This window comes from Pezoporus wallicus, unplaced genomic scaffold (assembly GCF_028554395.1).
Source record: "Pezoporus wallicus isolate ANWC-B61680 ecotype Strahan unplaced genomic scaffold, APGP_CSIRO_Pwel_v1 contig_6899, whole genome shotgun sequence".
Lineage (NCBI taxonomy): Eukaryota > Metazoa > Chordata > Aves > Psittaciformes > Psittacidae > Pezoporus > Pezoporus wallicus.
Window position 1 is genome coordinate 2,393,453 of NW_026638613.1, and position 15,466 is coordinate 2,408,918.

The following is a 15,466-nucleotide window of genomic DNA, read 5'->3' on the forward strand; positions in this document are numbered from 1 at the left end:
CGTCCTGGTGCTCTGGGTATGGCTTGCAGCCATCAGGAGGGTGATGCTACTTCTTGAGGTCTGGTCTTAATTTTTTATGAATTTAGACGCACGTGGATATTAATACAACATCTGCTCTGAATTTTTGGATCTGTTTCTATTAACTTCAGTGGTCTTTGAACCCGGCTGATGGGTATGTACCCTGACAGCCTTCTGACCTTAAGGTGGAAAAAAGTAGACATCTGTTTTATAAGCCTGTTTGTGAAACTGCCAGCAACTTTCATGGCCTGTGCAATAGTCTTCTGTGCCCTCCATGGCTTTGCAGTGTCCCCTGTTCAAACCCAAACATCTCACTCACAGAGCTGATCTTGCATCTGTACAGCCTTGAGCAGAAGGAATCTCCTATGTTGGAGTGACTCTCAGAGCTGGCTGGCTGGCTGGAGATGCTTATTCTCCTCTTTTTCTCTGTCTTTTCCTCCACCCCAAGCCTCTTATTTGGTTGCTTGTTACATGAGTTTTCTAAGGAGTGTGATTAATAAGGACTAATTAATTCTCTAAGTGAGCACAGGCACACATGGTTTAATGATAATTTTTGAAAAGCATCCCCTGAAGTGGCACACAAGCCAGCTATCTTTTGTGGCTCTTGGTCTGAAATAAAGCGTGCAAATATCTTTTTGTTCCTTGCTGAGGTGTCTGACAGTAACTTTGCTTGCTTTTCCTGCAGAACCAGTTTTTTATTAGCTGTGCTGATGACAAAGTTGTCTGGAACAAGATTGGGGATGCGATTGCACAGAGGATTCTTAAAGCTCACAGGTAACCTGTTAACAAGGCAGTGGAAGTCTTCCAGGTGTATTTATATGGTGTGGTGTAAAATAACATCTTAATGAACATAACTGTACAATAGCTTTCTCAGAGCAGAACCAGTGTGGTCCAACATCTGCTTGCATTTGCGGCAGTGAGACTCTTGTGGTTTCTTTGCATCCACAAAGTGTTTTTTCTGGACTTACCGTGGTGCAAGTACATTTTAAACTATGGAACGTGCTTAAAAGCGAGTCCTTTATACTCTGGTTCAGACACACCTTTGCTTCATAGCCAGCCAGTCTTGAACTCTGTGTGTGTGGTAAGGCAAGTTAACGGGTAAGAAGATTGAACTAGGTTTTGTGGTTTATTCAAATTATCTGTGGACAGGATTGGCTTCAGATAGAGGAAGCAAACACATTTCAAGGATTTGACTGTGGGGCTCAGCTATTGTTTGAACAACTTTTTCTGGTAAGTGCTGGAGGGTATTTACAACCCCCGTTGCAAGGGAACCATCATTTATTCCTGGGTGGATCAGATCCAGCCATGTTCTAGATACTCCTTTTACTTCAGCACACTTAACCCCTTGTTAACATTACTATCACAGGTACTTGTTAATTATCAATTAATAATTAATGAAAATATAAAAATTAATTTATATTAAAGCTTGTTTTTGTTTCCATCCTGTACAGCCTTGTGTAAGGTTGCTCTTTAAGGTACATTGATGTCATAGTCTAAACCTGTATCCTGGCCTTGCTGGGCTGGTACACAGAACTTCTTTCATCTCTCACATGCTTTTTCACCATGCATGGAGACATTTCTTGGAACTATTGTTTTTTTCCATATTGTAATTGTCCAGAGCTATGCAGGGAATGCTTTCCCAGAGGTATTCTCTCCAGAGTCACAGAAATTTCTCTCTCTTTGACACTTGAGCTTGGAAATTCCCACTTGGGTAGAGGCAGCTAACCCCGGACATGCAGTCACCAGGGAACAGGCAGAATCTTCAAGGCCACAGGAGCTGCCATGAGCCAGGCTTTGTTCAGAGGCACTGTGGAAAGAGGAGCACTATTCAAACTGGGAGAGCATGGGTGTTATCTGCTATGGCATTAACAACAGGGCAGAGTAACAGGGTGGAGTTGCTGGTAATCTGAGCTGCAGTGTATAGCCCAAATAATTGATACTAGCTAAGGATTAAAAGATGGGGTGGATATTCTTACACAGGGTAGATGAGGAGTGGTGCCAGTGCTGCTGGAAATGGTGCTGTGAATGTTTGCATTGCAACCTGGAGGCTTGCAGGCAGCCGGATACAGCATCTCTGTGCTGGTTGGTGTCCTCCTGGAAAGCCACTCCTGACTGCCTTTCCTGCCTTTGGGAGCTCATGCTATGGGCCCTTTGCATCTGTTGCCTGCTTCTAACAGTGCTACTGAGGTAGCAGCAAATTCTTCAGGTAATCTGTTAAGATTTTCCTGTTATGTAAAGCTTATGTAGTGGGTGTCTTTCTGTCCAGATGTCAAAAAGTCTGGCACAAAAGGGAGTCACACCAATTCTTCAGTGACCCATTTTCAGATGTGATGCTCACATCTGTATTACTCCAGTTTTATGCCAGTATTGTGCCAGCATAATGTTGGTGATCTCACTAAATATAAGATTCAAATTCTGCATGCTCCAGAGTGCTTGGTATTGCCCAAGATTAAAAGTAAACTCAGACATAAATGGTTTGTGTCATCATCAAAATGCTCATGTTCCAACTGCCCTGGGAAAACAGGGTAAGTGGCACACAGATGTTTAATTGTAAATTAAGGTCTTTAGTAAAGCTTGTATACTTCTCACTCTTCTAGACCAAATATTTGCTACTGATGTAACTAGTAATATTCTGTTCTTGGTTTCCTCTTTTTTGTTTTTTAGGTATTGTTTTTTTTCCATGGGTGGCTCTAGCTAGTTCAGTAAACACTGGGCTTTGGAGAAACAAGCTGCTTTTTGGGGAATGCTTTTGTTGGTAGATCTTTTTCATGATACAAACAGGCTTCATTTCAAAGTCTCTTGTGTACGATTAAGACTTCATTAGCTGTTCCTGGGGTCAGCTGACAAATTAAGGCTAGTTTATAGTGCATCATGCAGTATAAGGAAGCACTGGTTGAAATAAAAGAAACACAAGCCCTCGCTGTCTCCCTCCTAGCTCAAATGAGACCCCAGTGCTTCATGATTCCCGTGCCCTTAAATTCACAGGCACGACTTGCCCGACGAAGCTATACTTTAACCAAAAGCTGCAAACTGGCTTATCTTCAGTCTGCTGCTGAAATGGTTTTGTCCTGGTTAAACTGTGTTTGCCATCTAGTGGCAGCACCCTGCAGTAGAGCATCCTCATCCGATGCACAGGGCCGGGGATTGCCAGTACCCCAGGGCGCCTGGAAAGCGCTGGCAGAGCAGATGCGTCTAGCTTTTGTCAGCAAAGAAAACCCAAAGGTGGGCTTTAAGAAAAGCCCCAAGCAGTGCCACAATTGCAGCTTTTGTTCTGAATCAGATCATGGTTATAGAGTATGGCTTAGTCTGGGGGAAATCTGGGAATGAGGTTTGCGGGTTGTGATGTATTAGTGATATACTTGCCTTCCTTGAGTGATAAATGTTTTTCTTGTGCCCTGAGCTTCTTCCAGCCTTTGTGATGTTTCTGGCTTCTAAAAACCAGGATGAAGTGAGAACATCATGTTAGATTTCGGTTTTCTGCCTGTGATAGCTTCGTAATCTTAGGCAGTTATACACACCAGTTTCAAGCAGTATTGCCGTGACTGGGCTATGGGGTGCTCAAATGAGTGACAGACATGATCTGTAAAACAATCGCTATGCCCTTGAACTCTGGTGAAAATGTGTTTCTTTTCCTTTAGCTTCTTTTGCTATCTGCTTCTCCTCCTGGCAGCCTGAACACACACTGAAGTACTGCTGGCAGGTGATGAAGATATGTAACTGGAAATACACTTCATACTTTTTTGCTCTCTTAAAATTTGCATAGTAGCTGTGGATGAAAACCAAGTTGGTTAGTGCAAGGAAAGTGAAAACAGGAGGCCTTCACCTTGCAGGAAGCTGTAATATTTGCAGGCTAATATTCCCCCATACTCTCTTTTCAGGGAAAACAAGCGTTTCCGAGTGTACGTGGTGATCCCGCTGCTGCCTGGGTTTGAAGGAGACATCTCGACTGGTGGGGGGAGTGCCCTGCAGGCCATAATGCACTTCAACTACAGGTACTGCAGGCAGCCCTGCTGCAGGCAGGCTGTCAGAGACCTCCCTCGTCACCTCTGCTTGCTGCAGGTGGTGCCCAAGGCTCCAGCCGCCATCCATCCACGCAGCATCACACTAGATGCTGTCCCCATGCACACAGTGTTTGGAAAAGCAAAAAACTATAGCTTTCATTTAGTACTTATAGCTCATGCATTTGCCAGCCTTAGGGTTCGCATCAGGAGGCGAGGCAATGCTAGCTGAGTTGGGGAAGTGCGGTGGGTAAAACCCAGTGCTTTCTGCAGGCAAACACCCTCACAGATCTGGGGAAATCCCACTCTGCCCTGGCACAATGGGTTCCCCAATCCTTTACACAAACCCACCAATTCCTGACTCTCAGTTACTGTCCATGTGTGGCATAACATTTTCATTTTAGCTCATCAGACCAGGACCTCTTCATCTCTGAGCTCTTTACCCTCCCACTCTACAGTCATGCTCTCCTGTAGGCACTTCCCATGGTGCTTGTTACAGTTCCTTCTGGCAGCATCCCCATCACCACTGGAGCCAGAATGGAGCTTGCAGTTCTGTAGGTTCCTTAGCCAGGCTTTGTCTCCAAATCTGCCTTTTTGGCCAATACTTTGCCTGGCTCTTGCTAGCAACAGCATATTCCCCAATGTCATTCCCCTGCTCCAGCATGGATGTGTCTGAGGGACTCATGCATCCCTAGTTGCAAGCCTCATGGGAAGGAATGAGACACAGTGGTGCCAGGTAGCCCTGTGCTAGAAATGGGCTGTAGAGAAAGGCAAAATGGTCCAAGGCAAGATGGTTTTACTGGAAAGCTACTGTGTTGTGGTATGTCTGTGGAGACAGAAGAAATCTTCCTTGTGCAGTAGGATCCCTGCAGACCAGCAGACATCCAGAAGGATGAGTGGGACAGGAGACACAAGCAGAAGGAAAGCAGCATGTCTCTCTAATTAGGCCCTTTTGCCTCAGCTTTCTTCTGCAAGGGCAACCACAGGTCTTGAGAAATTGCCCATGGGTTGGGCTCTTTTGAATAAGATGCAGGCTGTGGCTTTTCCAGCCCAGCCATACTCATGCAAACTCCCTGACCTGGTGTTCTGCGCATGTTATTTTCTTAATGCAATTTCACATCCAGACCTGTGGCACAGACAGTAGCACCCCTGTTTGTAAGACATTTATCATCGAGGTGTGCTCTAGAAAGCAAAAATGCTCCCCAGCTCCTGTGCAGATTGGTACGAGCTCTTATAGGAAATGAGCAGTCCATGATACATCAACAGTCATTCAGGGAAAATGTGTGTTCTGGAAGCACCGTGTTTCTTCTGCTTGCACAGGGTATTTAAGAGGCATCTGTGTTTGTGATTTACCTTGCCTGGTTCTGCTTCAGCATATGCTGTTGCCTTGAGTCACGGTGGTGCTGACGGCTGCCTACCTTCTTTCCAGGACCATGTGCCGAGGAGAAAACTCAATCCTGGGCCAGTTGAAGACAGAGGGTAAGAACTTTATTTTTCTCCTCTATGTTTTTTAGTCTTGGGTTGCTGCTGTTCAGTGTCTATGTCTATGACACATAAATCAGATTCTCCAGCTTCTTATTAGCATGGCTTGCTGTGACTGGGGCATCTCATAGCGTCATGTGCTATGGGCTCATGGGGCTGGTGAATGACCTCCCTCTGCTGTTATCCCATGGCAAGGTCTTTTGGAACATGCAAGCTGTGGCCAGTTGTCAGACTTCATGCTTGGATGCAGCCCTGATCTGGAGGAGGGGAGGACCCCAGGGAGAAGACAGCAGAGGTTGCAGCTGCTCAGGATCGTGTTGTTTGAAAAATGTCCTGGGGGCCCGCTTTTGGGAGTGACAAGTCTTCAGCCTCCCCTGTGAACCCCACCCTGCATGTGTTTCTGTCAGTTGTCAAACACAAAGAGGGAAAACCTGCCTAAGCAGGATGCTGTTTCTGAGCTGCTTCCTTGCTGTGAGGGTGCCAGCTTGAAATCAGAGCACCATGAAAGCCTATATATCACAAATACCAGGGGTGTACATAATGCCTCATTCCTTCTGGGTCTTTGCATACATCTGAACTGCAGAGAAGTACATTAGGACATATTTCCATACTGTGCATGGACAAAACACCTGCTTCCAGCTTCCTTTCTGCAGCATTTGCAGAAGGGCAGTCGCACGGTCCAGTTATTTTAAGACATTTGGATCAATTGTGAGGACTTGGCATGCTGCACAAGGGAGATCGGGGGTCATTTCTTGCCATAGTGGAAGTATTCAAGCAGGCAGTGGATCAGAGCAGTGCAGGAAGCCCACAGGCAGCTTGTAAAGTCTATTTATGAACTAATTTCCATTATCTGTTTCTTATTTAAGTCAAAAGTGAATTGTTATTTATATGGGTCTTTTATCTTTCTTCTCTTTTCCACCTTCCTCATTCCTCATCTTGTTTAATTTTCAGTTGGAGATAAGTGGATAAACTACATATCGTTCTGTGGACTTCGAACATATGCTGAGTTGGAAGGAAAACTAGTCACAGAGCTCATCTATGTTCACAGCAAGCTGCTTATTGCTGATGACAACACAGTTATAATCGGTGAGCAGGGGGCCTGTGGGAGGGGTTTGGAGCACTCAGTTATATCTGCATTAGACCCTTCATTTCTCTGCCCCGTAATCAGTGCAGGCTGTGGTGCTGTGTGCTTTTCTATGCTGTGATTTCTTTCTTGTGAAATATTTTGTTGTTTAAAAAAACAACCCAAAGCCCAGATGCGTAAGTTCATCAGGAAGGTAGGTAGGAGGGAGGAAAGGATCTGTGGGACTGTCATTTAATTTGTTTTTGTAAAATGGCTTTGAATCTCAGTGTAACAGTGAAGAGAATCCCAGTGCAGGGAATATTGTCCATCTGTCTTGTATCAAACTGCTCTAACAGGAAGACTTTTTAGACTTGTCATCTGTTCCTTAAAGAACAGAATGTGCCGTAAAACTTGGAAGCTTTGGACAACATGTGTCATTTATCAGCTCCATTTCCTAAGAATGGCGAAATATGTTATAACAAGTAATAGATAACATTTCATCCATTTTCTCTTTTTTTACCCTATTTATTATGAGACCATGCAGCAAAGACAAGAGACTTCAGGCTCAGAGCTCTATATCACAGCAGAAAAGCAGTTTTTTGGCCTGTTCCTTTGAAGAAACCTTTTTTTATCTGCTGTGTCAGCAACAGAAACTTTGCCAAAAAATAACTTAATACCAGATTTTGTAGGACTCGGAATACTTCCTTCCTTCAATGCAGCAGTTCAGCTGTAGTCTCGGATGACCTGTGGTTAGGTTTGCTCCTCCGTTGTTACCCTCTGCGGGGTCAGATCTCATCTCCAGTACACAGCACAGCTCAGAAGTGGTTTCAGTGTTGCAGCAGGAGCAGTGACTTTGCAACTGTGATCTGGGGGAGGGGGCTGAGACAGGTCTTCTGCTTTCTGTACCTATAAGCCTGAGGATGGATTTTTAGGCAACATTTGCATCTGTGGCAGCTGATGAGAAGATGGGGAGGCAGCGTCATCCCTTTAACACTCATGAAAGACCGTGCATGGAAATAAAATGCTAATGGGACCACTCTGCAAGAGAGAGGCTCAGCTCATTTTTCCTCTGGGAGGAGTGAGGTCCTCTTGAGTCAGTTCAGTCACTGGGAAGGCTAAATGGCTACCTAGTGCCTGAGGGTCTCTTCTAGAGCTGGGGGCTGTTTGGTCATTTCTGTGGGTTAATGACCTGATGACTCCTATTGCTGGCTGCATCTTGTGGTTCCTTTGGAGCCAGCAAGTGCTGTGGTGTCCCCAGTCCCTTTCTTTCTGATGGTTGCATGAGATGCAGAAACTGGTTTGAGTATAAAGCCTCACCTGTTCTTGAGCAATGCTATGGGTGTCAGGTCCTGCAAGGGGAGCTCTCAGCACTGTGCAGAGTCAGGGCTGGAGCCACCACGCGGGGCCAAGTACATACAAACCTTTACATGAGCATGGTGATGCATTTTGGAGAGGGACACCCCCCCCCCCCCCCCCCCCCCCCCAAAAGGCATGGCCAGAGCCATGCAGTAGAAATGCAACAGGACAAATGTCTGCTGCCCTCCAGCAGCACTGGGGACAGAAGTGGTTGTTTCTCAAGGTGTGAGCCAGGAACTGTGCACAGGACACCCATGGGTCTCCAGCACTGGGGAAGGGGGGCCCTTTGCAACCCTCTGGAAAGCACACCTCCACTTCCTGGCATTTGGGTCTTGCACAGCATGCGGTAGCAAGCACAGGGCAAGGAGTAGAGAAGAAACATCTCTTGTAGTGTGAAAGTCCTGCAGAGTCCTGGGGTGTTCTGCTGCCTTGCTGCATCAGCAGGGATGGTGCCTGAGTTCTTGTGTCTGCAGACACAAACTGTGGTCCTGGCAGGACAGGAGGCTGCCTTTGCAGACGTGCAGCCCACAGCAAGGAGATGACCTTCACAAATGAAAATGAAAAGCTTCCTTTCTTTGCATTACTAAGGATGAGGGCAGATTTATCCATGAAGCCCATCCTGTGTCAGGTAACCTAGTATCCAAACCAAATGCAGTTAAGCCCTTTGAAAGCTGTGGCATCCTTCAGCAAAAGTATCTGGGAAGTTTCAGAGAGAGTAAACGTTTAAAAACGATGGCCTGAGCTTGACTATGATTTAATCTTCTTTCAAACCTGGAGCATTTGAAGCCTGCAAAAATCAGTTGGAGATTTTTCCCCTTCCCCAAATCCTGGCTCTCAGGGTCTGTGTTTCCACAAGGAAGACCTCTGGTGTGAGGGCTTTACCTAGTGAAGCCATAGATGGTCCCCCATGGAGATGAGAGATGCAAAGGGTGGTGATGAAGGGTGTGCAGGAGCATCCCATGCAGCTGTGGTGCCTTACCGGTGCTCTATTCTCCCCCTTGCCAGGCTCTGCCAACATCAATGACCGCAGCATGCTGGGAAAGAGGGACAGCGAGATGGCCATCATCGTGCAGGACACTGAGACCATCCCCTCTGTGATGGATGGGGAAGACTACAGCGCTGGGAAGTTTGCCCAGTCCCTCCGGCTGCGGTGCTTCAGGTGGGATGCACAGGGCTGGCAGTGAGCAGCATGCAGGCAAGGCTTGCTCAGGCTTTTGCCTGCCAGCAGCCTTTCAGACAAAAAGAGTTGCTGCCTGCTCAGGTTTAGCATTGCCTGCCCTGGATTTAGCCCGGTCTTCTGCTGCTGTTTCATTGGGGTTTCTTTTTTAGCTTCTCCCTCCCCATTTTCCATCTGGACAATTATTGCCCAGTAAAAGAAGTAGAAAATTGAGCAGCATTACAGCTGACAGACTATTGCCAGGGACAGGAGCAGGAGACTGCTGGGAGCACACAGGGTTTGGCAAGTCCCAAGGAAATTTTTCATCTCCTAGCATTTCTCAAGAGGGGGAATACCCAGTGCTTGAGCTTCCATGAGCATCAATTGCTTTATCTTCTCAGGGTTGTCCTTGGCGGCTCTGATCTCAGTCCGGAACACCAGGATCCTGTGTGTGACAGATTTTTCAAGGAGGTGTGGATTTCTACAGCAGCTCGCAATGCCACCATCTTTGATAAGGTGAGGAACAGAACATGATGCCTTTCCCTTCTCTCCTTCCCATGCAGCAGCAACAGATGCCAATGGGAGAAGCAGCACAGGGAGAGCAAGTGCAGCAGGTCCAGCTCCTGGGGTGGGACCTTCAGAGATGTTTTCAAGGAATGAGTAGTGTCAGATGGAAGAGCTGTGAACAAGGCACTGGAGTTTGTGCATCCTTGAAATGTGGCAGCAGCCCAAGAAGGCAGCAGTTCTGATTTCTCCTTTTACTTATATCAGCTGTAGCTCCAGTGAGTGGCTGTGGTGTACTTACTGCTTCTACTTGGCGTAACCGGAGTAGAAGCAAATTTTACTTCTGTTTTTTAATGAGCTTTTGCAGTGATAAGAAAAAGCCCTGGAGCTTCCCCTCTGCCTGCTCCAGCCGTATCACAGATAGGCACATGCGTCTTCCCTCCATGTTCTCCAGGCTCTTAATTAAGTCACTACCATCCCAGGGAATTTGTATTAGATGTTTTGGTCCTTCTCAGGAGCTCTGCATTGCAGTATTTCCCCTGCACTGACATACCACTTTCTGTTTTGATCAGGTTTTTCGATGCCTTCCCAGTGACCAGGTGAATAATTTAACCCAACTGCGTGATTTCATCAACAAGCCCAAATTAGCGAATGATGATCCTGCGAAAGCAGCAGAAGAATTGAAAAAGATTCGTGGGTTTTTAGTACAATTCCCCTTTCGTTTTCTGGAGGAAGAGTACTTGCTTCCCTCCGTTGGAACAAAGGAGTCCATGGTACCCATGGAGGTTTGGACTTAAGAAGACTGCTTTATGTTTTAAACTCTGGTTCTCTAGAGACAAGTTGTTGAACATTACAGGATTTTGGAAAGCCTTTTATTGCTGAGAGAGGTGACAGATCTCCACCAAGCTAACGTGCCCTTCTTAAGGATTTTGGTGGAGGAACTCAAAGCAAGTCAACACTAGCAAAAGAGAGGAGCAGAAAGACTTAGAAATTATGGCAGATGAGACGTTTAACCTCTGAAGGAGTTACTTCTTATGGCATGTTCTGAGTGCCTAAAGGACGCAGGCCACTTCCTAGGACAAGAAACAAATCCCAGTTGCTGTTGTTACTACTGCCAGCTGTATACTGTGGTTGCATACGTACTGTGATTGTGCTGTGGCTGTGCAGGAATGATGGGCTGCATGTGCTTCTAAGGCTTTCGGGTATCTGCGCCTTGGCTTGCTGGAGTCCCCCATCTCACCCCTTTCATATGCCGTCAGAGCATGACATACAACTCTGATGCTGTCAGGAAGTGCTGTTTGGTGCTGCCTTGGGCTGTCCTACCACTTGCAGGTGTTTCACTTCTTAAATGGAAATGGACTAAGAATCTTGTATCAGAATCAGCATGTTTTCATCAATGTTTCTATCACAGCTACAGCAATCAGCAGTCCTCACGTGCAGTGCATGGCACTGCCTAGATCTTGGCAAAAGGCAGCCTCAATGGAGCCGGAGTTGCTGAAAATCACCAGAGTTTGCTGGCCTTTGCAGGCATGTAATACATCAATTTGTTGAGACTGAGTGTGAATGCTTTCTCCAGGAGAGGATCAAGGTTTAAACTCAAGCCTTAGATCATCTCTGGAGCTTAAAGAGAGTGAGGCACTGCCTGTAATGGGACAGAAACTCGAAACCCCACCAAGCTCTGTGCTCTGCATCCTCCATTCATGCATTTAATTTGCAGTACATAGATAGGCTTTTCTTTCCATCCCTTTCTTCCCTTTTAAGGAAGAGAAAGGCCATTAAGCTAGAGCTGATGCCATGCTCAAACTGAGCAGACGTGTTGCTTCGTAGGTGGGATGTATATAAGGAGGAAGGGAAGCAGTTAGCAAAGCCTTTGCTGTGGTCTACTTTGTTATTAGACCAGCCACAATCTTTGAGCTCAGCCATGCAGGATGTGTCTTCCTAAGCACAGGGAAAACTCAGCATGCCCATCCCTGTTTTCCAGTTCTATAAGACAATTTCCAAACCTATGTTTTGCATCTCGCTGTGCAGCGAAGCAGCAATTTCACTCGGCATCCCTAGGCAAAACGCCGCCACTCAGGACCTCATGTGGTGGGTGCTGTCCTGGGTCTTTGCTCTACCTGCAGTAAGCCATGTCTCACAATTTCATGTCCAGCTCCAACTGCAATCCCAGGAGAGGTGTTCCTTGGCAGTCAGCAGTGCCATGTCAAACACTAAGAGCCTGGACTGTTAGAAATGCCTAGTGAAGAGTCGTACCTGGAAAAGTGGGAGGCTGAGCTCCTCGGCTGCTGTGGTGTATGGGGGAAACCCTTTGCTAGCTGCATTTAACCCTGTGCCCAACAATCCTTAGTCAAAAGACCAGGTGAACTATTTAATTCACAAGCAAGTCTGGTTTTATCTCTCCTGCCTCTTCTATGGTCTTACTCATTTTTTTAACTGGAAAAGAATCACACCAGTTGCCTAGCTATTCCTAAAACATAGCTGGCACATTTTAGCTGATTGCCTTTGGTGTCTTCAGATCTGTAAATAGGAACCAGATAATTCTGTACCTACTGCATCACCCAAGTAAGTAACAACTCCAGGCATTCTTCCAGCCCTTTCCTACAGTTCCCACTGTTTTACACTTATGTTTTGTAGATACAGTTGCATATTACACTCCTTTCTGGTCGGTTCATCTGTGGTCTGGCTAGCCTGATGGAAGTGCATGCGCAGCATTTTATGTGGTGATCTTTGGTCCAGGGGTTGGTGCTTTTAGCTAGTGCACTGTTAGCAGATAAGTAGGTTCCCTTGATTTTTGATTTTTCCCTTAAAAATTGACCTGGGGTCACCCCCTGCAGAACCAGAGCAATATGTGCTCCAACCATTTGCAATCAAGAAAGATCAAAGTTCTCTTGTTATTTTACATCAGTGCAAGTTCAGAGCTTTCCTCTCCTGATATGTTTTTAGCTGTTTTAGTTTGAACAAAGCTGCTAACTTGAAACAATTACAGCCTGTCAAAGAATCATTGTAAGTCACACAGATCTGTATTCATAGTTGAAAAGGAAGCATTCAACCCTGCCACCCCTACATGTGAACCTTGAAGTGCAAGACTCCTGTCATCTTCTAAGTGCTCTTATTGTCTCCATCCTCATATTAGCAAAGACTTTTGTAAGTGTTAAATTATCCTTATATTGTCTCTTAAAGTGGTAGGTAGATAACTACTGGGGCTTCATAACTCCAGTGGCATTAAGTCCCCTTCTGCCAGGCTCTTTTGGGGAAAAAACCACCCAAGTTCTGCAACACTCCACCCACAGCATGATGGATGCTGGTCCCAAGCAACACAGCAGAGCCATGGAGGAGAGGTTTAATTGGCTGATTATGTATGAAAAGGTGCTAATTAAGGTCTTTTGTTATTAAAATAGCAGACAAGCCTCACATTGGCTCTGTGTCCAGAAGCAGGTTTCCCTCCGTGGGAACAGAGGAGCTGTACTGAACATCCATGTGTTGGTGCTAAATTCCAGATACCAAGAATTTAGTAATGTTCAAATGCTGGCAAGGTGTGCAAGGCAGCCTTGGCATAGTGCAGAGAGCCTGGCATCCCCCAGGGCTCAAGGGGCCACTGAAGCCCCCCATGGTTGTGGCATTGCTCACCTCAAACAAATGCTGGGGCTAGAGCCATTTCCAGTGAAGGCACGCTTGTTTGCACACATAGGCTGTGCTGTGCAAAGCTGGCTCCTTGCATCCTGTCAGCTAGAGGTTTACTTCTTATATTAAGAAGCCTGTGAGATTGAGCGCCTTGACAGGGTTAATTTCTGCACCTAAACAATCACTACTACTTAGTCTGTAATACCAGTGTGGGTTTAATACCTTCAAGCTGGAGAGGATCGCTCGCAAATATACAGTACTGTAACAAGCAGTGTGGTTTCAAGCACTAGCAAACCCAGGAGCATGAACTGTTTCTTGTGGCATTTGTTTGTTAGATCTATAGGAAATGAGAACTTCTCCCAGGCTCAGTCTTTATTTTGTAGTTCAACCTGAGTAGACCACCTCCCCCATAACCTCCTTTTAATTTATTCCTTAACACATGCCACTTTGAGAACTCGTACTCCTTGTCTTTTTAATAGTCTGATATTTTAAAATGTGTTTTGTTGTACAGCTGCTGGACTGGGTAAATGTTCCACTGCAAAGTTAGTGGATGGTTTAAAAAACAAGGGATAAAATATCATCATATGTTAGTACTTCACTGGAAAATGATTTGCAGAAAGACTACTCTAGTGCTCCATGGCAGATGCTAAGCGCTCAGCTCAGTTTCTGGTCTCTTGGTCTCAGTTTGTCACTTGACTTGATGGATGTGAGCTTGGCTAGATTAAACCCGAAATGCTCCATTTTCATTTCTTTTGATGAGGTTTCAGAACGTAATTTTGCAATCCTGGTGCTGTCCCTCAGGGGAGACCTTAGTGTAGGTTTTGCCTCACTGGGACCCTGATATTAATAACTTACAATATCTTTTTTCCTTCCAAGGAAACGCCCATGTACAATCAAGCTCGGATGTGGTTTTCTATTTTTATTTCAATGTAACAAGTCCTTTGTGCGTTGCGTTTGTGGAACATTGAAATAAAAGTCTGAGTGGTCCTTTAGGTTAATGCCGTCTCCTTCTCCTGCCAAATGTAAAGACCCAAATCCCTGCTGGTCTAAACTGACACACGTCCGTCAGCTGCAGAGCTGCTGCAGTGGTTTTCTGGCAGAAAAGATTTGGTCTGTAGAGTGCAGTGATGGCCAAGGTGAGGAGAGCAGGTGGGCTCCAGACCAGGTACAGGACCAGAGGTTGGCCTGCAAGATGGGAATACACTCACATTTTGTGGCTTGAAACCAGCAACCCCTTCTGTGCAGCTGAGGTACTGCTGAAAGCAGGAGCTTTGCAGAATCGAGCCTTGAACCAGGAGTGTAACACCATAGCAGTGAATCAAATTAAGCATGCAAAACTAAGGTATATCAAAGTGGAACAGACCCGCAGACTATCCATCGACCACTGAATGCCATGATCCTCTTGGAATTTCTTTTCTTTCCCTTATTTTTTTTAATTTCCTTCCCTGTTTCCTTGTTATATCTTCCAGTATTTGTGATTATTCTATTTTTCCCTCCCAGTATGTTTTCCTAAAATCTCCTCCATGTAAACAATTCCAACTTACCTCTTTCCTGACACATGGGAAATGGAAAAAATGTCAAAAGTCACAGTTCTGGGAATTGTTGGGATTGGATTTTTTTTCTAAATCATGTGTCTAGCTAAACTAATCAACAAAAAAGGATCTTCCACTTCAGATTTGTCTCTGTGCGTCTCTACCTTCCAACAGTGCGGTTGTGAACACTGAATATTCCTTCTGTGAAGGCTGCTGGAATTGAGTTTTGTGTCCTTGTTTCTGGTAACAATTGCTTTTCTTTCCACTCCATTTGTATCTGGTAAATGAATGTGTATTAATGGACTGAAAATACAACTGATCATCATATCAAAATGTTTGGCCTTGCTCTCATTTCTGCTTGTTTTGGGGACTGTGGGCACATTCTGCCTGTGGGCCAAGTTCTGTATCTTGCACTAGCAGTGATGTCCGAGCAGACAAGACGTGATGGAAAAGGAGTCAGAATTCCAATGAAAAGGGCAAGACTTGAGTCATTTCTCCTAGGAGAGAGAAATTGCTGGAATGAAACAGCACAGAAAGAGAAAATTGGACTTCTTTGATTTTTAAAATCCTGTTTTAAAGGAGTTTTAGTAATCCAAAAGCACTATGAAAGGCACAGAATTGTCTGTCTCCAAAACAGAATTAACTTGCCACTGTCCCCTTTAACTTTCAGTAAAGGTAATTCAGCATAGAGGAAAAAGCAGATTACTGTTGTCCTCCAGGGTGAGAGAGATTAATA

The 15,466-nt window shown here is 45.4% G+C and overlaps 1 protein-coding gene across 3 annotated transcripts in view; it reads left to right on the forward strand.

The window, feature by feature from the left end:
* Positions 1–10,953, forward strand: part of PLD1 (phospholipase D1) — a 62,818-nt gene extending 51,865 nt beyond the window's left edge. For all 3 annotated transcript variants that reach the window (XM_057411507.1, XM_057411509.1, XM_057411508.1), the window contains 7 exons: positions 704–792; positions 3,897–4,010; positions 5,446–5,495; positions 6,450–6,584; positions 8,923–9,076; positions 9,475–9,589; positions 10,150–10,953. In XM_057411507.1, the coding sequence (XP_057267490.1) occupies positions 704–792; positions 3,897–4,010; positions 5,446–5,495; positions 6,450–6,584; positions 8,923–9,076; positions 9,475–9,589; positions 10,150–10,374 (882 nt within the window). In that variant the 3' untranslated portion in view covers positions 10,375–10,953. The remainder of the gene's footprint in view (positions 1–703; positions 793–3,896; positions 4,011–5,445; positions 5,496–6,449; positions 6,585–8,922; positions 9,077–9,474; positions 9,590–10,149) is intronic.
* The last annotated feature ends 4,513 nt before the right edge of the window (positions 10,954–15,466 follow it).